We start from the raw sequence: 24,687 nt of genomic DNA on the forward strand, positions 1-24,687 counted from the left end.
GCAGCGCTCTCCAACAGCGCCTTGTCGGCCTTGATTTCCTCCTTCAAGGCCGCCTCCCGCTTCTTGGCGCTGTCCAGAGTCTTGGTCAAAGTGGTTAGCTTCAACTCAAGATCCACGTTGGAGACCTTGGCGGCGCTGAGCTCTCTGCCCTTCTCGGCGAGATCGGCTTCTAGCTGCGCCACCTTCGTCTTCAACTCCTCCTTGGCGGCTTCGGCGGCGGCGGCGGCGTCCTCTGCTTGTTTGAGGGCTTCGCCGAGCTTTCCCTCGCGCGCGGCAAGCTCCTCCTCGTGGGCGTCAAGATTGACCTTCCGCTGCGCTAGCTCGCCCTCTTCCGCGGCTAGCTTCACAGCGGCAAGTCGTTGCCGCTCTTCGACTTCGGCCTTCTCGAGGAGAAAGGCCTTCCGCGCTTCACCGAGCTGCTCCCGCTCTTCCGCCAGGGATCGGAGGGCTTCCCGGTGGAAACCCCCAAGCTCCTCCGCGCGCTTCTCGATATCAGCTCCCGCCTTCGCGACAAGCGCTTCACGGGACTCCAGCTTGGCCTGCCGCGCGCGGTAGAGCGACATCAACCTGCGCAGCAGTCGCTCTTCTTCGGGCTCGTTGCTGCTGCTGCTTGGCGTGTCAACCACCGTCAAGCCAGCGGAGGCAAGCACTTCTCCGTCGAAGATCTCCCCCTCGACCGGCGCTTTGGAACTCGATGCCCAGGGAAGATTGATGAAGACGTCGTCGCCGGCCTTCAAATAGACGCCCGGCTGGGGCTCCTTGGAGCTTGGCGCTGCAGCTTCGGCGGACGGGTCGGCGGTCGGCGCAGCGCCTGGCGCTCCTGCGGCCTCTGGGCCGTCAGTACGATCGCCGGACTCCTCACCAGTTGCTGTGGCATCAGCCTTGGCGGCCTCTGCGCCGGCGGCATCTCCATCACCGGCTGGTTCGTCGGCGGCGACCTCGGTCTCCATCTGCTCCGCAGCGGATGGATCTGACGGCCGGAAAAGGGGAGAAGAGTCAAACAAAATCCGGCAAAAACCCAGAAAGATCAAGAAAAGAAGAACCCGAGGGAAGTTTGGAAGCAAGAGGAGTACCTGCACCAGGCTCTGCAGTCGTGGTCTCCGTCGTCGGGGGGCCGCTGGTGTTGCCCCTCGCCGGAGAACCCTCCCTTGCCGGAGACTTCTCCCTCACCGGGAAGCCTTCCCTTGCCGGAGAATTCTCCCTTGTCGGGGGATTCTCCCTTGGCTCCTGGTGGGGTTGCTCGGCTCCTACACAAGTCAACAAGCAGATATCAGCAAAGACAAGTACCCATGCGCGCCTCGCCGCGGAAAGTAATTCACACACTTACGCTGGGGGCTGCCCTGGAGGAAAGTCGCCGGCTCCGGCAAGGTTGTCTCGGGCGCACCACCTGCTGTCGCAGTGGGCTCGTCCTCGATGATGATCACCGGAGCCTTAGCCCTCTTTGCCGCTCTCTGAGCCAGAGTCCTAAAGAGGAACAGGTTCAGGGAAAAGCAAGTGAGAAACAAGACTAACAACAAGAATTGAAGAACTACAAGTACAGCAAGAGGAGCTTACTCTTCTTCTTCTTCCTCGTCGGAGCTTAACGCGGAGAAGTCGAAGCCCGGCATGCGCCCGTCGGGAGGAGGCGGAGGAGAAGCTTCCCTTGACCGCTTGGCGGGAGCGGTGGCGGCAGTCTGAGACGACCCCGCTCCGCCTGTCGGCGCGGCGTGAGTAGCGGCAGGGACTGAAGCGGTGATCCGGCTAGACTCCGCTCCAGTTGCCCTGACGGCAGGGGACAAGGGCCTTAAATGCCCGTCTGTGTCACTTAAATAGTGCAAAAAAGGACCGCCAGGGACGCCACCATTCGCCACGATGGCGATCTTGTCAGCGCCGCTTGCCACCGCGCACCGCAAGCTGCACAGCCTTCCGCCACGTACGCCTGGAGGGGTCCCAGAGCGACACGTTGGTGGATGTGCTGGAGCGCGGGCACAGTGGTATCTTGCCGCGGCAAGCGTCTTGCCGCTGTCGTTATCTTGTCGCGTCCGGGAGCTTGTCGCTCACCGGGCCTTGCCGGGGCGCGTGGTGCGCCGCGGCAAGTTCCTTGAAATGCCTTGGGTGGCCTTCCCGGCAAGCTCCTCTTGCCGGGGTCTTGGGATGCTTTTGTTAGTCTTCCCGGCGAGCTCTTCTTGCCGAGGTCTTGTCTTCTTGGCTTGGATACTTTGTTCTTGAATGGCTCCAAAGGAACCACGGAGGACCTTGGCGGTCACCCGGCAAGCCTTGCCGCGGGATGCTGCGACTGCCCGTGCACAAGTTCGGGATACTAGGGTACCCCCACTATAGTACACCGACAGGAGCCCCTGGGCCTGGGCCACACACGGTGCCGAGCGCTGTTGGGCCAGGCCCAAAACAGGGCACGGGCACGCGCGGCCTAGGTTACGCCGTATCTTACTCCGTACCCACCGCGCCCTCCCCGAACGGCACGCGTTGAATGCGGCGTCGTGGGAGAGGTCGTGGGGGTTACTTTATTTGGAAATGCGGAACGTCCGCCCCCTCCCTCTTTATAAGCAGGGGAAATAGGGGCAGTTCGCCCACTTGCCCGTTGCCGTTCCCAATCTCAGAAATCTCCGCCGCTCCCTCGCCTTCCCAGAGCAGAGAGAGAGAGCAGCGCTCCGCCCCCACATCGCCACCAGCACCACCGACGCCGTCGACCTCCTCCACTGCTTCCGCCATGGCTCCAAAAGCCGACAAGGGGAAGGCCGTGAAGTCGACCGAGGCGCAGCGGCTCGCGGCGCTGCGGAAGGAGCGGTCCGTCTTCCCCCCCCCCCCCCCAAGCTTGGCGCGAAGGAGCTGAGGGAGAACTACTACCTGTTCTGGTCGGCGGAGACGCGCGCGCATCCGCACACCAAGGTACTCCCCGCCGCCGCTTGGAAGAAGGCTCCGAATGGATACCCCTTTTTTGCTCTGTTCTTCTACTGTGGGCTCTGCCCGCCTTTCTCTGATTTCTTCTACGACATCATGAATACCTATGGATTCCACCTCCTTGACTTCACCCCCAATGCCGTCCTGACAATGGCAGTTTTCGCACATCTCTGCGAAAACTTTGTCGGAGTCCTTCCCAACGTAGCCCTCTTCCGCCATTTCTTCATACCCCGAGTAGAGAGAGGAGAGCCCCTATCCGGCGGAATCGCCTGGGTCTCAAGGTCCGGCAAGAAGGAATTGTATCTGGAGGGAGAATTCCGCGGCAAGTGGGAGGAGTGGAGAGCTGATTGGTGCTGGATTGACGAGGAGAGCCCGCAGCCATTCACTATCCGGCGCCGAACCCCAGTAGCCCGCGGCAGCGATTGGAGCGACGTGGCCCCGGAGGACGACAGGCTGAAGATTGCTGTCACCAGGATCCTGCGCCTGAGGCTTGCCGGGCTTACTGTTGGCGCTGTTGGCGTAGACTTCCTTCGCCGCCGCATCGCCCCCCTGCAGGAACGGGGGAGGCCCACTTGGGAGTTCAAGAACGCGGCAGACATCATGAGGCTGCGGCCAGGCCTCAATTACAACTTCACAGTCCTGGAGCTCAATGCGATGCTGCAGGAGCTGTTCAAATATGACCCCCAGCATCCCGAGGTGTTCAGGTTGCCGGGGGGCGTCGTGCCGTTGTGCAACAATTCCGCGCTCGACCGCATCCGTGCAATGATGCCGGAGTGCGACTCGCATGGGATTGTGCCAACTTGGCAGGAGCCTGCAGACGAGGTCGTGCAGCAGTTCTTCGACGACTTGGTGGAAGTGCCAATCCGCCTTGACGAGAAGGACGGCCTCACTCGCGACACCACGGATGCGGAGATGGCGCTCATCGCCACTAGTCTGGAGGAGGCAGCGGCAGCCGTAGCCGCGGGCGAGTTTGGATTCACTTTGGAGGAGGCTGATGCAGCGGAAGCGGCAAGCCGTGCCGAGCGAGGGGAGCCTGCCGGCAAGAAGGAGCTTGCCGGTCATGACGCCGAGCCGAGCGAGCCCGCCAAGGACACGAGCGGTTCGTTGGAAATCAACTCCTCTTCCACCTCGTCTTCAAGCAGCTTGCCGCAAGCAGAGCCTCCATCTCCACCCAGAAGGCGCCTCCGCAAGGTCGGTGACGTGGCGGAGCGGCAAGCGGGTCAACAGTCGCCACGCCGCGTGACACGCTCCACCGCGGCAGATTGATATGATGAGAATAGACCCGGGGGCCATAGGTTTCACTAGTGGCTTCTCTCAAGAGCATAAGTATTCTACGGTGGGTGAACAAATTACTGTTGAGCAATTGATAGAATTATGCATAATTATGAGAATATCTAGGCATGATCATGTATATAGGCATCACGTCCGTGACAAGTAGATCGAAACGATTCTGCATCTACTACTATTACTCCACTTATCGACCGCTATCCAGCATGCATCTAGAGTATTAAGTTAAAAACAGAGTAACGCCTTAAGCAAGATGACATGATGTAGAGAGATAAATTCATGCAATATGAAATAAACCCCATCTTGTTATCCTCGATGGCAATGATACAATACGTGCCTTGTTGCCCCTTCTGTCACTGGGTAAGGACACCGCAAGATCGAACCCAAAGCTAAACACTTCTCCCATGGCAAGAACTACCAATCTAGTTGGCCAAACCAAACGGATAATTCGAAGAGACTTGCAAAGATAACTAATCATGCATAAAAGAATTCAGAGAATATTCAAATATTATTCATAGATAGACTTGATCATAAACCCACAATTCATCGATCTCAACAAACACACCGCAAAAAGAAGATTACATCGAATAGATCTCCACAAGAGAGGGGGAGAACTTTGTATTGAGATTCAAAGAGAGAGAAGAAGCCATCTAGCTACTAACTATGGACCCGAAGGTCTGAGGTAAACTACCCACACTTCATCGGAGGGGCTAGGATGATGTAGAAGCCCTCCGTGATGACGGACCTCTTCCGGCGGAGCTCCAGAACAGGCCCCAAGATGGGATCTCGTGGATACAGAAAGTTGCGGCGGTGGAATTAGGGTTTTGGCTCCTGTTCTGATCGTTTGGGGGTACGTGTGTATATATAGGAGGAAGGAGTACGTCGGTGGAGCACCGAGGGGCCCACGAGGCAGGGGGCGCGCCCTAGGGGGGGCCCCCACCCTCGTGACCGCCTCTCCGATGCCTTGGCGTAGTGTCCAAGTCTCCTGGATCACGTTCGGTAAGAAAATCACATTCCCGAAGGTTTCATTCCGTTTGGACTCCGTTTGATATTCTGTTTCTTTGAAACACTGAAAATAGGCAAAAAAACAGCAATTCTGGGCTGGGCCTCCGGTTAATAGGTTAGTCCCAAAAATAATATAAAAGTGGAAAATAAAGCCCAATATAGTCCAAAACAGTAGATAATATAGCATGGAGCAATCAAAAATTATAGGATCACATCATTAGAGAATGATGTGATGGACAAGACCCATCCGTTAGCTTAGCACTATGATCGTTCAGTTTATTGCTATTGCTTTCTTCATGACTTATACATGTTCCTATGACTATGAGATTATGCAACTCCCAAATACCAGAGGAACACTTAGTGTGCTATCAAACGTCACAACGTAACTGGGTGATTATAAATATGCTCTACAGGTGTCTCCGATGGTGTTTGTTGAGTTGGCATAGATCGAGATTAGGATTTGTCACTCTGATTGTCGGAGAGGTATCTCTAGGCCCTCTCGGCAATGCAGATCACTATAAGCCTTGCAAGCAATGTGACTAATGAGTTAGTTGCGGGATGACGCATTACGGAACTAGGAAAGAGACTTGCCGGTAACGAGATTGAACTAGGTATGGTGATACCGATGATCGAATCTCGGGCAAGTAACATACCGATGACAAAGGGAACAACGTATGTTGTTGTGCGGTTTGACCGATAAAGATCTTCGTAGAATATGTAGGAGCCAATATGAGCATCAAGGTTCTGCTATTGGTTATTGACTAGAGATGTGTCTCGGTCATGTCTACATAGTTCTCGTACCCGTAGGGTCCGCACGCTTAACGTTCGATGACGATTTATATTATGAGTTATGTGATTTGATGACCGAAGTTTGTTCGGAATCCCGGATGAGATCACGGACATGACGAGGAGTCTCAAAATGATCGATACATAAAGATCGATATATTGGAAGGTTATATTCGGACATCGAAAAGGTTCTGAGTGGTTCGGGTATTTTTCGGAGTACCGGAGAGTTACGGGAATTCGCCGAGGGAAGTATTGGGCCTTCATGTGCCTAGTAGTGGAAGAGAGGAGGCAGGCCAAGGTGGGGCACCCCCCCTAGCCCAAACCGAATTGGACTAGGGGACCGGCCCCCCTTTCCTTCTCTTCTTCCTCTCCTTCCTTTCTCTCCTACTTGGACTAGGAAAGGGGGAAACCTAGTCCTACTAGGAGTAGGAATACCCCCTTAGGGCGTGCCCCTTGTGACCGGACCTCCTCCTCCTCCCCTCTTTTATGTACGGGGGAGGGGGGCACCCCATAGACACACAAGTTGATCTTTAACCGTGTGCGGTGGCCCCCTCCACAATTTTCCACCTCGGTCATATTATCGTAGTGCTTAGGCGAAGCCCTGCGTCGGTAACTTCATCATCACCATCACCACGATGTCGTGCTGACGAAACTCTCCCTCGGCCTCAGCTGGATCTAGAGTTCGAGGGACGTCACCGAGCTGAACGTGTGCAGATCGCGGAGGTGCCGTGCGTTCGGTACTTGATCGGTTGGATCGCGAAGACGTTCGACTACATGAACCGCGTTACTAAACGCTTCCGCTTTCGGTCTACGAGGGTACGTGGACACACTCTCCCCGCTCGTTGCTATGCTTCTCCTACATAGATCTTGCGTGATCGTAGGCATTTTTTTTTGAAATACTACGTTCCCCAACAGCTAGCCCTCCCCCTTTTCCTTTCCTAGGGCCAGCGGCTAGGGAGAGGGTGCGCCAGCCCCTTGTGGGCTAGTGTGTTCCTCCCCTTGGCCCATTAGGCCGATAAACTCCCCGTGGCCTTCCCGGAACCCCTTCCGGTGATCCGATAAATACTTGGTGCATTCCGAAACCTTTCCGGTGACCAAATAGTGTCGTCCTGTATATCGATCTTTACCTCCGGACCATTCCGGAGCTCCTCGTCATGTCTGTGATCTCATCCGGCACTCTGAACAACATTCGGTCACTGTTTCCCATAACTCATATAATATTATATCATCAACAAACGTTAAAGCGTGCGGACCCTATGGGTTCGAGAATGATGTAGACATGACCAAGACGCCTCTCCTGTCAATAACCAATAGCGGGACCTGGATGCCCATATTGGTTCCAACATATTCTACGAAGATCGTTATCAGTCGAACCTTAATGACAACATACGTAGTTCCCTTTGTCTGTCGGTATGTTACTTGCCCGAGATTCGATCGTCGGTATCTCCATACCAAGTTCAATCTCGTTTCTGAAAAGTCTCTTTACTCGTTTCATAATACATCATCTCATAACTAACTCCTTAGTTACTTTTCTTGCAAGCTTCTTGTGATGCTGTATTACCGAGAGGGCCCAGAAATACCTCTCCGATACATGGAGTGACAAATCCCAATCTCGATCCATGCGAACTCAACAGACACCTTCAGAGACGTTTGATAGCAGACAAGGTATTCCTCCGGTATCCGGGAGTTGCATGGTCTCATGGTCGAAGGAATATGTATTTGACATTAAGAAAGCAGTAGCAATAAACTGAATGATCATATGCTATGCTAATGGATGGGTCTTGTACATCACATCATTCTCCTAATGATGTGGTCCCGTTAAAGTGACAACACATGTCTATGGTTAGGAAACCTTAACCATCTCTTGATCAACGAGCTAGTCTAGTAGAGGCTTACTAGGGACACGGTATTTGTTTATGTATCCACACATATATTTAAGTTTTCGGTCGATACAATTCTAGCATGAATAATAAACCTTTATCATGATTAAGAAAATATAATAATAACCACTTTATTATTGCCTCTAGGGCATATTTCCAATAGTATTAATCCTATGAGACAATTTAATATGATTACAATGGTGCCATGAACTAGGAAATGGCCCCTCATAGGCATCGGCCCGAAATTGAATCGAAGATTTTAGATATTTAGTGGTGGGAGATATACAAGAACGAACAGTGTAGGAAGGGATCAAAACTTACTGGAGCTCGATGACGAATTGATGCTCTCTTTGTCAAAGACCTCCCCGACCAACAACCAGACATGACTGCCAACCGAGGTGGTCCCTAATCCTCACCAGCAGCACAAGCGAGGGCCTTGATCCATGTAGAACGGCTAAGAAAAATGGGGTGAGGGACCGGCACGGTAGGTGTTGCATGGGTTACCCTCCGGCTCGGCACCACCATCTCGTCATCATCCAGCATGATGGGCATCGCCTGGCTGCCATGGGCCAAAATCACCAGCACCACTGCCTCTGCATCCTCCTTCGGGGGCGAGCTGAACCAGAGCATGTGACCGGTAGGTGGCCCAGCACGTCTATTGCACCAGATTTGCGCATTCTTCCTCCAGCATTGCCTAGTAGCATTCTCAATTTACACTTTCCCGTCTTCTTCCAGCATATGGGTTCTTTCCTCCTTCATCACCTCCAACACCACCTAAAGCGATTCATTGTAGAGCTTGTTTGAATTCGGGGACCACAAGCATATCTTCTGAAGTCTTTCCATCCTCAATGCATCGCCCCTCACGACCACCACCAGATACTCCGCCCCCACCCCATTCCCCTCCATCTCCAATATCTAAGGTGGGAGGAGAAGCGAAGGGGTCGCATGAATAGCCGCAGTCACTAAGGAAGGTGATGCAACTTGCACGGGAGAGGAAAGCAGAGGAAGGAGAGGAGCGGTGGGTGATGAGAAGCAAATCCAAGAGGGAGGCGAGGGGATATCGATGGGATTGAAGATTGTACCTTCCCCGGGTCACCCATGGCACTTCGGTGTACCACTTCTCCCCGCATGTCGCTCTCTTGTACCACAACCCTTGTTGTGGACCGCTTCCCGCATACCTACCCGCACGATGTGGCATGCAAACTGAATCCAACCGCCCTCATCGATGATCACCCCCTCCCGAAGGAGACTTACATCCCACTCGGCTTCATTACCATCATAGAGGATAATGCGGAACGTCTCTTGCCGGACAACGAGTGCGCCGTCACAGGACGGGAGGCTCTCCGCCACACGGAGATCGGCTGCATAGGAGATGCCCACGTCATCTTTTGCCCCGACGACTGCTGGATCACGTCTTGGATTTGTAGGCACGTGCCCTACGAAATTTGAGTTGGATTCAGTTTCAGCAAACATTTTAGTAAAATTAAGGTACTAGCGGTATTGGTACCAAACTAAACTTGGAACACCTTATGCTCACAAGTGATCACAAGCTTTCTGATACATCTTATTCTCTGGGTATCTATGTACTGTAACGTGACATACAACTACAGATCTTATTATTATTATTATTATTATCATTCAACTAAAAATCATTATTATTGTATGTCAGCATATTGTATATCTTGTAAATAAATAAATTGATTTTATTTGACGTAAAACTAAGCATGTCGGCATTAGTTGTACGTGGCATTGGCATGTGGCAGCACATACACGCATCTCAATCAGGTCTCCTCGAAGTCTCTGAGCTTCCAGTGACCATCGGGGCCTCTCACCATGGACTTGTTGTTGATGACATGCCAGTTGGGCGGCACGGGGTACTTATTCTTGAGCGCGTCAGCACCCTTGTTCACCAGGGCCACGTCGCGGTCCACCTCAAGCTTGAACCCGCCGCCGGCACCCTGAAACCCGGCGACGCCGTGCAGGTAGCACTCGAGGTTGTGGCGCGTCTGCATGGTGCCTGGCTGCTTTAGGTACGGCGACCGGCCAGTGTCCACGGGCAGCACCGCCGTCGCCGAATCCACGTACCCGATCGGTGGGTATAGGGGCACCACGTCACCGGCGTTCCTCACATGAAGCGCACGAAGGTTCGTGAATGAAGCGAAGGCCGACTTGAAGCTGTCGTCCCCTACGTGCGGGCTCGCGAAGATGATCGCCGTCACCGGGCACGGCGGCTGCTGCTGTGGTGAGGAGGGCGGCACGTTGATGCCGTGGGAGACCATGTCGACTGCGTTGAGGGTCGCCAGCGACGCGCCGAGGCTGTGCCCCGTGACGGTGATGCTGGTCGCCTCCTCCTTGTGCGCTTCCATGAGCCTCCGCACCTCCTCCGTGACCTGCATGTGGCATCCATGCGTGCACGCTTGATCAACAAGCATTGATTCAAGTGTTTAATCGAGCTCTAGATAGCTGAATTAAATTGAACAATTAATGCAACAACACACGCAGCTTTCGTGTGTGTGTCGATCGGCACAACAAGCTTTGAACGTTGGGAGATCCAACTCTTCAAGAAATCTACATACGACACGCTGCCGGAGCTTGTTGATGGTGGGCCGTCTCAGATCGAGCTTGGCATCTTACTATATTGTCGATCACTTCTAAATGTGCTGACATTTCATCAAAAAATCCATCTCTTCTATAGCAAACCTACCTTTCAACTTTCAAGTGTTAAATGCAGCTGCCTGCCAATATATCTGACGCTCATCAATACTAAACCACTTTGGTTTCTCAAAAAAGAAAAAGGAAATACATAAACACTTAACAAATGTGTTACTCCAATCCTTTAATAGTATCTGCATCCCTATGTGTTATAAGTGGATGATGCATGCAAGAGGTGAGAAAAGTTGTATAGCACCGATGCTAATTGATATGGGGATAGAGAAATATCAGAATCCTTACGGAGTGGTGTAAGCTTAATTAGCCCTAACGCCAAACTAAACAAACTAATTTCTAATTATACAATTTATCAATTTTAAGGTAAAAGTTTCTAGTCCATAGGACTGTAGGTGGTGCTAAGAATATGGTGAAGGAAGCTTACTAGGGTGTCTCCAACGTCGTCCCTTAAAACGCCCGCATCCGTCCGGACCGGATTTGTCTGGATGTAGTTTTTCATTCAGTGCGGATCCGTATTTGCTTGTAGACAAGTCGGTTTGTCCGAATTCCCGTAAATCAGAAGCAAACCTTGAAGAGGTTTGCGAGAGATTGGACATCCATCTGACCAATCAAAAAAGCCACCGCATACCCATTTGGCAGAAGGTTGATTTGGCCATGTTAGGTATTGGTGGAAAGTTAATTTCATTTGGCGGAAAAATGATTTGGCCATGTTATATATTGGTGGAAAGTTGGTTTTATTTGGTGGAAGGTTGATTTGGCCATTTAAATGTTAATTTTATTTGGCGGAAGGTTTATTTTGCCATGTCAGATATTTGCCGGAAGGTCTATTTTGCCATGTTAGATATTTGCCGGAAGGTCATTGTTGTGTATTTTTTAAAGTTATTTCCTTCAAGTTAATATATAGACGGACGTTTAAGGGGATGGCCCGGCTCCTATATAGTGTTCGCGTACGCGTACAAACATGGTCTGCGGACAGATAGTGTAGAGAGATGCCCTAATGTAAGTAGAGATATAAAACTTATGTGTCTATCTTAGGGCCTAAATTGTGAGTGCTAGGGTTGTGAATGCTCTAATAACTGCTCAAAAATGGCCTCTATGCATAAATAGTCATAATTTAGTACAAATTTTTTGCGAGTTATCATTTCAGAGTATTCTTTACAAAATATGAGCTTTTCTCTTTCAGATTCTTTTTTCGAAGGTTCTAGCATACAAAACCACCGGTAAAACCTGATCCTATGAATGATTTGTAGATCAAAGAATGTTTTAATGCATGCACAGTTGCAGATGCATGCTTGACTCGTGGTCGTTGTCTCTTCCGGCAATCAAGCGTAGAAAAGCAAGTAACGCTCACCTGATCCCTGGCGCTCTGCTGGTTGAACTTGGAGTCCTCGTCGCTGGACGTGTACACCGACAGGAACCCGTGGTGCACCACGGCGGAGTCGAAATCACCCGCCGCAGGGCCGAGCACTGGCGCGGCGGACGCCGGCGTGAAGTCCAGGTCATTGACCCACTCGAGGCTCTCCACGGTACCGCGCCAGGCGACGACGATGTCGCGCCGGCCAAGCGCCGCCACGCCCTCGTCGGTGGCCACGGCCACATACCCCATCCAGTTGGACTCCCGGCACCAGGGCTCCTCCAGTAGCGACGGCAGCGGCAGCACGAAGAAGGCATCGGGCACGGACGTCCCCGTCGTGGGCGCCAGGAAGAACCCGCTGGTGGCGTAGATGAACTTGGTGACGGAGTAGTAGCCCGCGCGGGACACCCCGGCGGCGGCGAGCAGGTCGGCATGGCCGTAGAAGCACGCGCCGGCGTGCGGCGAGCGGCGCTGCGAGTTGAACCCATCGTAGGTGGCCTCCGCCAGCTCGCCGTAGGCGATGATGGAGGCGCGCAGGTCCTGGTCCAGCGGGTCCAGCAGGCCCTCCCACGACCCCGCGCCCTGCAGCTCGCGCCACCGGCTGGCGATGCTTCCAGGCTCCGGCGACGACATGGCGCGCGTGGGTCTGCTACTCTGCTGTCGATCGATCGGCAGTGGCGCGCGCGGTAATAGGCGTCTTAACCTTTTGATTCGCGGTGGCGCCGTATGGCAATCAGTTGGTTGCTAGAGCTAGTGTTTGGCTCGTTTCTAGCATCATCTTGGGTGTGTATTTATATCCTTGCTAGCACTTCGATTTTGTGATGTCCTTGGACTACCACGTTGTGAAGAATCCAGCTTTGCAACGGTACGTCCGACCATGCCGCCGGCAGCGACACACACCCGCCAGCTGCTGGTCTTCATCTGCGTGCGAGCGCTCTTTGGTTCCTTGCGTGCAAGCTTCAGTTGCTTGCACCCACCAACATCTGAACACGACCTTGAGTACGTACGTGCTATTTATCGTGTTCTTCATGTGCCGTACCAGTGCGTGGAGGAAAATTAAATGTAAGGCTTCGCCTCGGAGGAAGCGGGTTTGATCCGGCTGAGAAACTAGCTTGGTCATCCATCAATTTCAAGAACGACAGTGCCGTCGTGTAGCGCGCGTGGCTCGTGTGGAGCAAGCGAAGGAAAATGCAGTCTGTGGAGCAGGGCCTTGTGGTGGGTAAAATCGCGATGAGTTGTGCCGCCGTTGTCATCCGTGCGGTCTATCAAGTTATCGTATCAGTCGGTGGTAGGTTTAAGGCGGCATTGGTGTTTTTCATGTGCCGTGTGGTACAATTTATCGTGTTCTTCATGCGCCGTGGAGTGGATAGGCACGGAGGACAATTTAAATAAACGTATGGAGGAAACGAGTGACTGGATGATCAGCCTGGGCATGCAACAATTTCAAGGGGCATCTCTAACGCGGATTTTTTTTCGAGGGTACATCTGACATATCATAGCTTTGTAGAAGATAGAAAATATACACAAGAAAGTACAAATCTGCTAGTTAGGCATCACAGATCAATTCTAACCCAGCCACACATCCACTCTCATAGATACCCTGTGGAGCGGCTATTGCTAAAAGATGAGGGGGAAAGGCATCTCCAACGTGGATTATGAATGCCCTCAAATATTTGTGGACATGTCTAGACGTTTCCGCGGATATTCCGTCGGGAGCCGGCCATACAATGATATTCCTCATAAACAAGGTGAATACTAATCCATGCAATTTTGATACATACTAGTTCATAGATTTTTACAAAGCTAACAAGCTCTAATAAACTAGAGAAAACTACTTCTAATCCTACTCGACCATGAGGGCGCTTTGCACAGACGCGTAGAGTGCATAGTTCTTGAAGGCAAGTTTCGGGTCCGCGAGGAGTGCCGCCACGTCTGCAGCATCTGCATGATCCGCCTCCACCTCCAGCATGGAGAAGAGAATGCCTGCCCTGCAGACCGCGGCGTCAAAGGCCATAGCTTCCTCCTCGTCAGCTAGTGCCTCATTATCATCCTGGACCTCCACCAACACCATCCGTCTGTCTCCGTCATATCTATATTTTTTGATTGTTTCATGCCAATATTCTACAACTTGTATATACTTTTGGTAACTTTTTATATTATTTTTGGGACTAACATATTGATCCAGTGCCCAGTGCCAGTTCCTATTTGTTGCATGTTTTTTGTTTCGCGGAATATCCATATCAAATGAAGTCCAAACGCGATAAAAACTTACAGAGATTTTTTTTAGAATATATGTGATTTTAGGGAAAAGGAATCAACGCAAGACGATGCCCGAGGGGCCCACAAGCCCTAGGGGCGCGCGCCCTACCCTGGGCGCGCCTGGGAGGCTCGTGGCCACCCCGTAAGGCGGTTGGTGCCCTTCTTTCACCGCAAGAAAGATAATATCCGGATAAAAATCATGTTAAAATTTCAGCCCAATCGGACTTATGGATCTCGGGGATTTAAGAAACGGCGAAAGGCCAGATTCTGGGGACGCAGAAACAGAAGGAAACAGAGAGAGAGAGAGAGAGAGAGAGAGAGAGAGAGAGATCCAATCTTGGAGGGGCTCCCGCTCCTCCGCCGCCATGGAGGACAAGAACTAGAGGGGAAACCCTCCTCCCATCTAGGGGGAGGCCAAGGAAGAAGAAGGAGGAGGGGGTTCTCTCCCCCTCACTCCCGGTGGCGCCGGAACGCCACCGGGGCAATCATCGTGTGACGGCGATCTACACCAACACCTCTGTCATCTTCCCCAACATCTTCATCACCTTCCCCCATCTATATTCAGTGGTCCACTCTCCCGCAACCCGTTGTACCCTCTACTTGAACATGGCGCTTTATACTCCATATTATTATTCAATTATGTGTTGCCATCCTATGATGCTTGAGTAGATTTTTGTTGTCCTATCGGTGATTGGTGAATTGCTATGATTGGTTTAATTTGCTTGTGGTTATGTTGATGTCCTTTGGTGCCCATCATATGAGCGCGCGTGTGGATCACACCATAGGGTTAGTTGTATGTTGATAGGACTATGTATTGGAGGACAAGGGTGACAGCGGCTTTAGCCTAGCATAGAAATTGATGCATACGGGATCGAAGGGGGGCCAATATATCTTAATGCTATGGTTGGGTTTTACCTTAATGAACGTTAGTAGTTGCGGATGCTTGCTAATAGTTCCAATCATAAGTGCATAGAATTCGATGTAAGGGATGACATGCTAGCAGTGGCTTCTCCCACATAAAACTTGCTATCGGTCTAGTAACATAGTCAATTGCTTAGGGACAATTCCGCAACTCCTATCACCACGTTTCCACACTCTCTATACTAACTTAATTGTTTATTTATCTAAACAGCCCCTAGTTTTTATTTCAGTGCTCTTTAGTATCTTGCAAACCTATCCTACAACACCTACAAAGTACTTCTAGTTTCATACTTGTTCTAGGTAAAGTGAACGTTAAGTGTGCATAGAGTTGTATCGGTGGTCGATAGAACTTGAGGGAATATTTGTTCTACCATTAGCTCCTCGTTGGGTTCGACACTCTTACTTATCGAAAGTGGCTACAATTGATCCCCTATACTTGTGGGTTATGAATGTCCACCCCACCCCCCTTCTCCGAGCTCGGCCCCGAAAAGCTCGGAGGTTGACCCACTGCAATGCGGGCCTCGCGCAGGTTGAAAACCTTTGCCACGATGGCACTCTAGCATCAACATATTGTACCATGTGAGCTTCGAGTAGATCATGGCAATGGAAGACCTCATGAAGGTGGATGGGGGTGGGGGGCTTTGCTCAAGGCAACAACAGCTCGAATTGATGGAAATGAAATAAATGGTTGCGGCTAGGTTGGGGATCACGGGCTGGCTTCTAATTGTCGGGTAGGTTCCTCGGGTGGCACACTGACCCGGCATGCGTGAATGTGTGTAGGCCGGAGGCCATTGAGCCTCAATTTGTGTGAAAATGTGGGCGAGTACTAGGATTTCAGTGGATCTAGGATGTCGGAGTCCAAGTAAAGGACACCGTCTGGTCCAATAATCATAAGGATCCTACTTATACATCACTGGACAGAGTGTTGATCTCATCCACCTAGGAAGAAAATTTCCTTTAGTGCACATTGAGGATTTGGCTAGGGACCTTTCTGTTCACACTCCCCTACTCATTAAATCTGAAGAGTTGCTTGTGAAACCATATACTTCGTGGTTCTTGCCTGCTGGACAGATCTATCTTTCATGCTTCAGATCTGGACATGCCTGCTTTTGGTCTATAGGCCTGGATAGGGCTCTCTTTGCCCAGGTGGCACTCAACGGCGATGTGCTCCGCCGACGGTGTTGGTTCGTGTGATGATCACTCCGGTCAGCGGCGGTCTCATTGCGGATTGTGATGGCCACCGAAAGATATTCGCAGGATTACTCTCTTCAAATCCGGTGGTTTCGTTCGGCGGTGAGATGCAACCTATGGACAACGACTTGACGCAGAGGATATGGTTGTACTGCGGCGACATGCAGCTGGTAGGATCATGGAAAAGCGGTGGCGATAATATATGATTGACTTTGGTGGTGATGCATCTCGAGTACCCGGTCTCGAGCTCCGAGATGAAAACCTATGTCTAACATGAGTGGTCATTCCCTTGTTGAAGGTGTTGCTCGTATATGCTTAGACTAATTCTTCATGGTGAAAACCTAGAGTCTGACCAATGGTGGTTGGATCCAGTGACGGCGTCGCTCCTTTCATGAAGGCGTTGCTGTTGAAGAACCCCGATGTCCTTATGCTATCATGAGATGGTTGGTGTGAATATGGTCATTGTTGTAGTTTGTCGATCGCGGATTTATTCGCTTCTGGTTTTTCTCTCGATTAGGCTAGCTTTGGTCTTATATGACTTTGTTATTTGCTAGCGGGTTTTCACTACTAGGGAAAACCTTATACACAACATCTTAGCAATAGCGTTGGACAAAATGAGGCGCTACTGCTACTTAGTAGTAGCGCATGTAGGAAAACGGCGCTACTGCTATCACTTTAGCCGTAGCGCGTACTAGCAAAACACGTTGTTGCTAAACTTGAATTGGGCGCACATGACTAGCCCCACTTAGCAGCAGCGTGTATCGGTACCTAGCGCTACTGCTATGCTCCGTAGCAGTAGCGCTTTTCTCGAACCCGTGCTACTACTAACCCTATCTTATCGCCCCCACGTGGCCGACCCCCTCACTCTCCCTCTCAGTCACTCTCCCCCCGCACGCCCCGTCGTCCGCCGCCGCCGCCGCGCTGCTCCTCCTCCACCGAGGTACTCCCTCCATCCCTCCTCCTCCCTCCTTCCTCCTCCCCTCCCTCCTCCCTCCTCCTCCAGCCGCCCCCTCCTCTCTCCTCCTCCGGCCGCCCCTCCTCCCTCCTCCCTCCTCCGCCGGCAGCCCTCCTCCCACTGCCCCCCTCCCCCTCCTCTCTCCTCCCTCCTCCCACCCCCTACTCCCTCCCTCCTCCTCTCTCCTCCGATCCCACCGCCCTCTTCCCCCTCCTCTGTCCTCCCTCCTCCTCCCTCCTCCCTCCATCTCTATTTTTCTGTTTTTTACTGTAGTTTTTTACTATTGTATAATGTAGTTTTTTACTGTTTTTAGTAAGTGTTTAATAGAATTAGTAAGAAAATTAATAAAACTAGTTGAACTAGTTTATTTTTAGTAAGAACTAGTTTATTTTTATTTATAGTAAGTGCTTAGTTGAACTAGTTGAATTAATAGAACTAGTCTAATTAAAATTTTACTATAGAACTAGTTTATTTTTAGTAAGAAAATTAATAGAACTAGTTTATTTTTAGGTGTATTTAACAGAATTCTAGATTGATTCGTTTTGAAGTGGACATGTCATATTTTGAACATGTCACATTTGTTGTTATTTTTTTAGTTAAAGCAATTATTCCCGCATCAACGTCGACGATGCCTATCCCGCATCCTCGTCGTCGACTCGATGGAGGAGGCATGCTTGATCAGAGGGGACATGTCCGGGACTGGGCTCCGCCGGGCTGGTACTGGGAGGTGCTACCTGCCAGGGGGCGTAGCTTGGTGAGGAGCCAGCCTGTCGTTGACCTGAACCTTCTTTGGTGGCGGTCGTGTGGGCCAGTGACGGTGCGAAGGCTTGAGGACCCCGCGGAGGTGGTACGTCACCGTGCCAACGAGGAAGACGAGCACGTCTGTCGCTACATGGTTGTGTTGGAGGGCAGGTTCTCCAATACCTGGCAGGTTCTTCAGGGATCTCATTGGAGCTATGATCCTGTGATGGTTCCTTCTCTTTGGGTGTCCACCGTCCGCGCCGATACCCATTATTCTCTAGGGTATTAGTTGTATTAGTGATGTTATATGTATGATACTATTCGAGATGTATTAGTGATGTTATATGTATGATACTATTCGAGATGTATTAGTGATAATATTCGACGATGTATGGATCCCAAAGATGATTTAGTTTTGCTTATTGAATGCATGCTAATTTGAATATTAATTTATTTTACGATTTGGTTTTGCTTATTGAATGCTGAAATTGGAGAACTAGTCCTATTTTGAATGCTCAAATTGGAGAGCACTATGCAAGGCGTATGCATTTGATTAGTTGATAGCTTATAGGGTTTTTGTTTTTGCAGAAATCAAGGAGCCCTCCATCATCCCCGCCGTCGTCCCCGTCACCGACCCCCTCCAACCTCGAGGTGAGACCAGGCAAATCTCCATGTCAATATGAGTCCCATAAGATATTTTGAAATGTTTTTGTTCATATTTTCAACCATTGAAATGCAATGACCATCAAGTTTGAATGCTCATATGATGTAGATATAAACATGTATGTCTTGTGTTGCTCAAATAGGATACGTGCTTGCCCAAGTGGTCGGCCATGTTTGCAGGTTACACCTCCGAGTGGCCTATGATTTGCCGGAGTGTTGATTAATTTCTGTTCCGGCAAATGTCAGGCGCTCGATATGTCCTTTTTTAGCAAAGGTCATGCCAGATTTTTCCGTGAATTTTGGCATGACTTGTGCTAGAATATGTAGGAAATATCGAGTGGCCTGTATTTTCTAGAAACGTAATTAAACGACATTTTGGGTTGACTTTAAGTCTGTCGAGGCTCCATACATGACAGTCAACAAATGAGTGAGGGAGAAAGTCTGCACCATATATGAGAGAAGAAGAATCCCGACTGTTGTCGTGGGGGTCTTTTTTCCTTCTTCTCCTTGCGCTAGACCTTTGTTATTCACTAGGGGAAGGAGGAATAACGATCATCACCGACGGTCGAAAAATCAGTGAGGGAGTGTATCCACCATATATGAGAGAGGACGAAGAATCCCGACTATTGTCGTGGGGGTCGTTTCTCCTTCTTCTCCTTGTGTTAGACCTTTGTTTTGCACTAGGGGAAGGAGGAGTAATGACCATCACCGACGGTCGCAAATGTCAGAGAGGAATCAGTGAGGGAGAGTCTCCACCATATATGAGAGGTCGAATGTATACACCACATGAGCTGAGAGTTTTCAAGAAAATACTCGGCAAACCGATAGTCAACCCGTGATGAATAATAATGATCTAATTTAGTTTTTCTAGTACATATATTTAATTTTACAAATTTAATCTTTGAATTATGAACCTAAGAAATGTCGTCATCGGACGACGAAAGTCTCCCAGGGGAGTGCGACTGGTGCAACGACGACCGGGGTCTGTGTGATAGGTCTCACCTGGAGGAAGGTCGGCGCTTCAGCATGAAGCTCCAGGAGACCTTAGATGTTGAAACGGTATGCAACGACAACAAGTGTCTTTTCGTAATCAAGCACGACTTCTACTACTTCAACGTGTAATTTTCGTCCTTTACAATTCGACTAGCTTATCCCATGTCATGCAAGACGCTATGTCTTGGAGAGGATGGATTTTGAAGATCGTGAAAGTATGGGAACAAAGAAAATTCACCTAAGGACCCATCATGGTATGGATTTTGATGTAAATCTACACAATTCTGAGAGCGTAACCCATTTTGGTTGCCCGAATTGGGAAGCGGTTTGCAAGATGTATGATTTTCATGAGGGTATGCTTGTCACCATGGATCTTGGTGATCCTGACATCGCCCAAGACAATATGGACATTTGGGTCCTTGCTGATACGCTTCCAATTCTACTGCTATGTGAGTTTCTCAAACATAGTTATTAAGTAATTTATATTGTTTATTTCAAAATAGTTGAAAGCTTATTTCCATTGATAGCTTATTTTCATTCTTCAAAGAATGTGCGGAAGATGGTAGACACAACCTACTACACTGATGGCTCAGAATTAACTTATCGGGAGAAAAATCATCTGATCCCATTTATTACTGATCTTGAGAATTACAATATCTATTATCAAACTCCTTCAGGTTATGGTCAATACGTGCCACTAGTGCACGTGTTGAACTATGGTAACATCCATGGAGATGCCATGGTAAGATTCTTTACTATTATGACATCCGTGCATCTTTTGCATAAATTCTTCTAAAACTCAACTACATTGCTAACTACAAAGTTATTACTATGTTTTTCAACAGAAAATCCCAAAGGATTGTGTGCCTCATCTGATGTTTCCGAAAGGTCACCTTGATGTTTTGAACTTATGTCCAGGTCATCCTACGAATCACTCATGTTCATACCGGATTTCTAAAACCGATGGAGACATGACAATCAAAGATTGGAAAAAATGTATGGTCAGTCATAGGGAGCTACTTGGAAGCAACATTGTGTGAAGTGCAAGAATTGGAGATAGGATAATCTCCATTCTCCATAATGGAGAGTCAGGGCCTATCTTGTTTTATGCTATTTTATCTAAGAGAAGGTAGTAAGTCCTATGAGAGAGGAGTAGGTCCTAGGTACAATGTGTTATTATGTGCTACAATGTGTTAGAGTTGATGAGGAGGAGGAGGAGTTGTGATTATGACTAGTGACCAACTTGCTATATGATGTCTCATTGATGAAAATGATGATCATGAGGAGGTGTTATATGACAATGATGTATTATGATGATAAGTTGTTAATGATGTGATGATGATGATGATTTATATCATTGGGTGAAAGAAACGTGGATTAGTTTCAAGTGGATGGATCCATCCACTTGAAACTAGTCCACAGTTCTTTCACCCAGTGATGTAATAACTCATTATGATGTAAAAGTAATATATAAATTGCTACTGTATGAAAACTTGTATAATGGTGTATGAATACAACATAAAATGAAAAATAAATAGAATACGCAATAATAGTAGTAGCGCGGGTGCAGAGGCGCGCTGCTAGTACTTACCAATAGCGCGTTACGAAAAACTCGCTACTACTAAGTACTTATAGTAGCAGCGTGTGTTGACCAACGCTACTGCTAACCTTTAGTTGTAGCGCCTTATCAGTAGTGCGGCACCCCGCGCTACTGCTAGGCTTTTCCCTAGTAGTGTTTGTGTGTGTTGGTGTTGATTGTGTGCATCTTATTTATGCATAGGTTGGGTGTGTTCTCATCGTGTTTGTATCAACTTGACGCTTCATTTTGAGTCAATAAAATCCATCCTTCGTCAAAAAATATACTTTCAACTTTGAAAATAGTTGGTTCCAGAGACAAGACCAAGATGGGGTGGTTGAAAAGGTGTCGAAGATTATCCTAGGAATTCTCTTTTGGATAAGATGCAAAATAAAATGAGAAATATTAGGAAATTTTTAAAGGGTGGAATTTTCATATTGAAGCATTGTCTAGAAGGCAGAAAAAATCTGATTAAAGAGATAGATAGACTGGATAAACTAGGGGAAAGTGTGGAAGATTATCCTGGGAATTCTCTGTTGGATAAGATGCAAAATAAAATGAGAAATCTTAGGAAAGTTTTAAAAGGGTGGAATTTGAATATTGAAGCATTGTTTAGAAAGCAAAAAAATCTGATTGAAGAGATAGATAGACTGGATAAACTGGGGGGAAAGAAAAGTTTGAAGGAGGAAGATAGAAAGTATAAAAAAGACTGTCAGGATAGTTTGAAGATAATCCTGAAGGAAGAGGAAGCAAAATGGCTCCAAAGATCTCATAATAAAGAGTTGTTTGAACGAGATTCAAACACTAAATATTATCATGCTAAGGAAAATGTGAGGCTTAGGGAAAATAAAATTGTTAAGTTGATACAGGATGAAGGTGGTGATTGAGGGACAGGATAATCTAAAATAATACATTACCAATTTCTACAAAAAAATTATTTAGTGAGCCAGAGATCAAAATTTTAGGGATAAATTATAGTGGTGTGGAAACACTTAATGAGGAAGAACAAAATTCTCCACTAAGAAATTCACACTTGAGGAGTTGAAGGGAGCTATTTTGGTATGGAGAAAAATAAAGCTGTTGGACCAGATGGTTTTAAAATTGAATTTTACTAGCATTTCTAGGAGCTTGTTAAAATAGATCTATTTGCATTACTAGAGGAGTTTTATGGTCATAGATTAAACCTGGACAGGCTAAACTATGGGGTAATTTCACTCTTGACTAAGGGGAGTGATGCAGAAAGGATTCAAAAATATAGACCAATATGTCTTTTGAATGTTATTTTCAAGATTTTCACAAAGATCTTGGTTAATAGACTGATTTTAATAATTACTGGTGTGATCAGGACCTACCAAACTGCGTTTATAAAAGGTAGATATATTTTGGAGGGGTGTTGGTTTTGCATGAAACTCTGAATTCCATGCATAAAAAAAGAAAGTCACGTATGCTTTTTAAGATTGATTTTGAAAAAAGCGTTTGACAAAGTCAAATGGAGTTTTCTCTTTAAAACACTTAAAATGGAAAAAATCCCTGATAAATGGATTGATTGGGTGATGACAAATATTTCTGGAGGTAAGGTAGTTGTTAAGGTGAATGGTGAGATTGGGACCTATTTCAAAACCCATCAAGGTTTAAGACAAGGGGGCTCTATGTATCCCTGCTCTTTGATCTTGTTGTGGACAATTTGGCAGTTTGATTTTACAGAGTTGTGGAACAAGGTCTGATTAGTGGGCTTGCTAAAAATCATAAGGATAATGATGTGTCCATTCTGCAATATGCAGATGACACCATCATTTTATTCCAAGTGATTTAGCTCAAGCTAGAAATGTGAAAAGAATTATGAGCATGTTTGAAATTATGTCTGGTTTGAAAAAATAATTTTCAAAAAAGTGAAGTAATCTGTCTTGGAATGGAAGAGGATAGAATTAAACAATTTGAAGAGATACTATCTTGCAAAAAAGGATCTCTACCTTTAAAATATTTAGGCATCCAGTCGATCGAAAAAAGGCTGAAGAAAAGTGATTGGAACCCTTGTAAAATGGAAAAGAGAATGGGTGGCTGGTTGGGTAGACTTCTTAATATTGCTGGCAAAACAGCGATTATTAACTCTTCTTTGACTTGCTTGGATCTTTTCATGCTTTCCTTTTATGGACTTCCCAGGGGGTCAAGAAAAATCTAGATAGGCCCAGAGCTAGTTTCTTTGGAGTGATGAAAAAGATAAACAGAAATATCATTTAGTGGCTTGGGATAAAGTATGTAGACCTAAAGATTTAGGTGATTTAGGAGTTTTAAATCTAGACATCATGAATATTGCTCTGGCTGTGGAAACTTTTCAATGAAAATGGTTATGACAGAGAGTTTTGTGGGACAAATATATTGGAAAATCTACTCTTGGACAAGTGCAAAGAATATAAGGTGACTCACATGTTTAGCAAGCTCTGCTGAAATGTAAAGACCTATTTTTATCTTGTTGCAAGTTATGTGTTGGAAATGGAAAGAAAACTAGATTTTGGGAAGATAAATGGCTGAGCAAAGAGAGCTTCTCTACTACTTTCCCTAGTTGATATAACATCTCGCAGAATCTAAATATGACAGTCAATGATGTTTTTGCCTCTGGCCTTGTAAGTCTCCGTTTTCGTAGAGCTCTGGTTGGAGATAAAGCAATTCAATAGCAGAATCCGTTGAGTCTTTGTGGACAAGTTACTTTGAATGATGAGGAAGATAAGCTATCTTGGATGTTGGTTGTGTCGGGAATCTTCAATGTCAAATCCTTTTATTTTGCATTGCAGATTGTGGAGGACTGTCCCAGAGTTAGAACATTCCTGTGGCTGGTTTTGAAAAAAATCATACTAACTAGGGGTGTTCTCTTGCATGGTGGGGGGATGTGAAGAACAATGTTTATTTTATGGGAAAAAGAATCAATTAATCATCTTTTCTTCCAATGCCCCCTTGCTAGATACGTGTGGAATGTGGTGAGTTGCAGTGTGGGAATCCCATGTAACTTCTATGACATGGACACATGTTTTAATGATTGGCTTGGAGGGGTAGGTTTGGAGAAAAGGAAACTATTTTCTGTGGGGTAACTGATTTAGTTTGAAGTATCTGGAAAACCAGGAATTTGGCTTGCTTTCAACATGTTTAGCCATCTGATCCTAGTGTTGTTATTTTCAAAATGTCATATTGGATTAATGAGTGAAGCTCTTTGCAGGTGAGGGAGGACGCAAACCTGGGGCTACAATGGTCCGCAAAACTGCTGGATCGAGTCACCAGTGAAATCTTCCAAGCACGAAGAGAATGCGCATCATGGGTTCCAAGACTGGAAAATGGTTGATATGTTGTTACTCTGAGGCTTTGGAGTAGGGCGCGCTAGAGAGAGTTTGATCTAGTTTCAAAGGTTGTTTTGCTTGCCTATCCCTCCTTACATGTATCTCGGGGTGAGGGGATGTGGCGTGTTGGGGCTTTGTTGCTTCCCCAGTCTTATCTTAAACTTTGGTGGTGTTTGCGTTTTGGA

The 24,687-nt window shown here is 48.0% G+C and overlaps 2 protein-coding genes across 2 annotated transcripts; one reads left to right on the forward strand and one right to left on the reverse strand.

The window, feature by feature from the left end:
• Positions 1-8,781: 8,781 nt before the first annotated feature.
• Positions 8,782-12,619, reverse strand: LOC147992853 (phospholipase A1-II 7-like). Its single transcript, XM_087532052.1, has 2 exons — positions 11,875-12,619; positions 8,782-10,246 (listed from the first exon to the last, which is right to left on the reverse strand). The coding sequence occupies exons 1-2, from the start codon at positions 12,508-12,510 to the stop codon at positions 9,638-9,640; spliced, it is 1,245 nt and encodes a 414-aa protein (XP_087388178.1). The 5' UTR covers positions 12,511-12,619; the 3' UTR covers positions 8,782-9,637.
• Positions 12,620-19,528: 6,909 nt separating this feature from the next.
• Positions 19,529-20,640, forward strand: LOC147992854 (uncharacterized). Its single transcript, XM_087539157.1, has 4 exons — positions 19,529-19,666; positions 19,755-20,049; positions 20,128-20,342; positions 20,446-20,640. The coding sequence occupies exons 1-4, from the start codon at positions 19,529-19,531 to the stop codon at positions 20,638-20,640; spliced, it is 843 nt and encodes a 280-aa protein (XP_087395283.1).
• Positions 20,641-24,687: the final 4,047 nt, after the last annotated feature.

The sequence above is a fragment of the Triticum urartu genome, chromosome 1A, assembly GCF_056163025.1.
Source record: "Triticum urartu cultivar PI428250 chromosome 1A, HENAU_Tu73, whole genome shotgun sequence".
Lineage (NCBI taxonomy): Eukaryota > Viridiplantae > Streptophyta > Magnoliopsida > Poales > Poaceae > Triticum > Triticum urartu.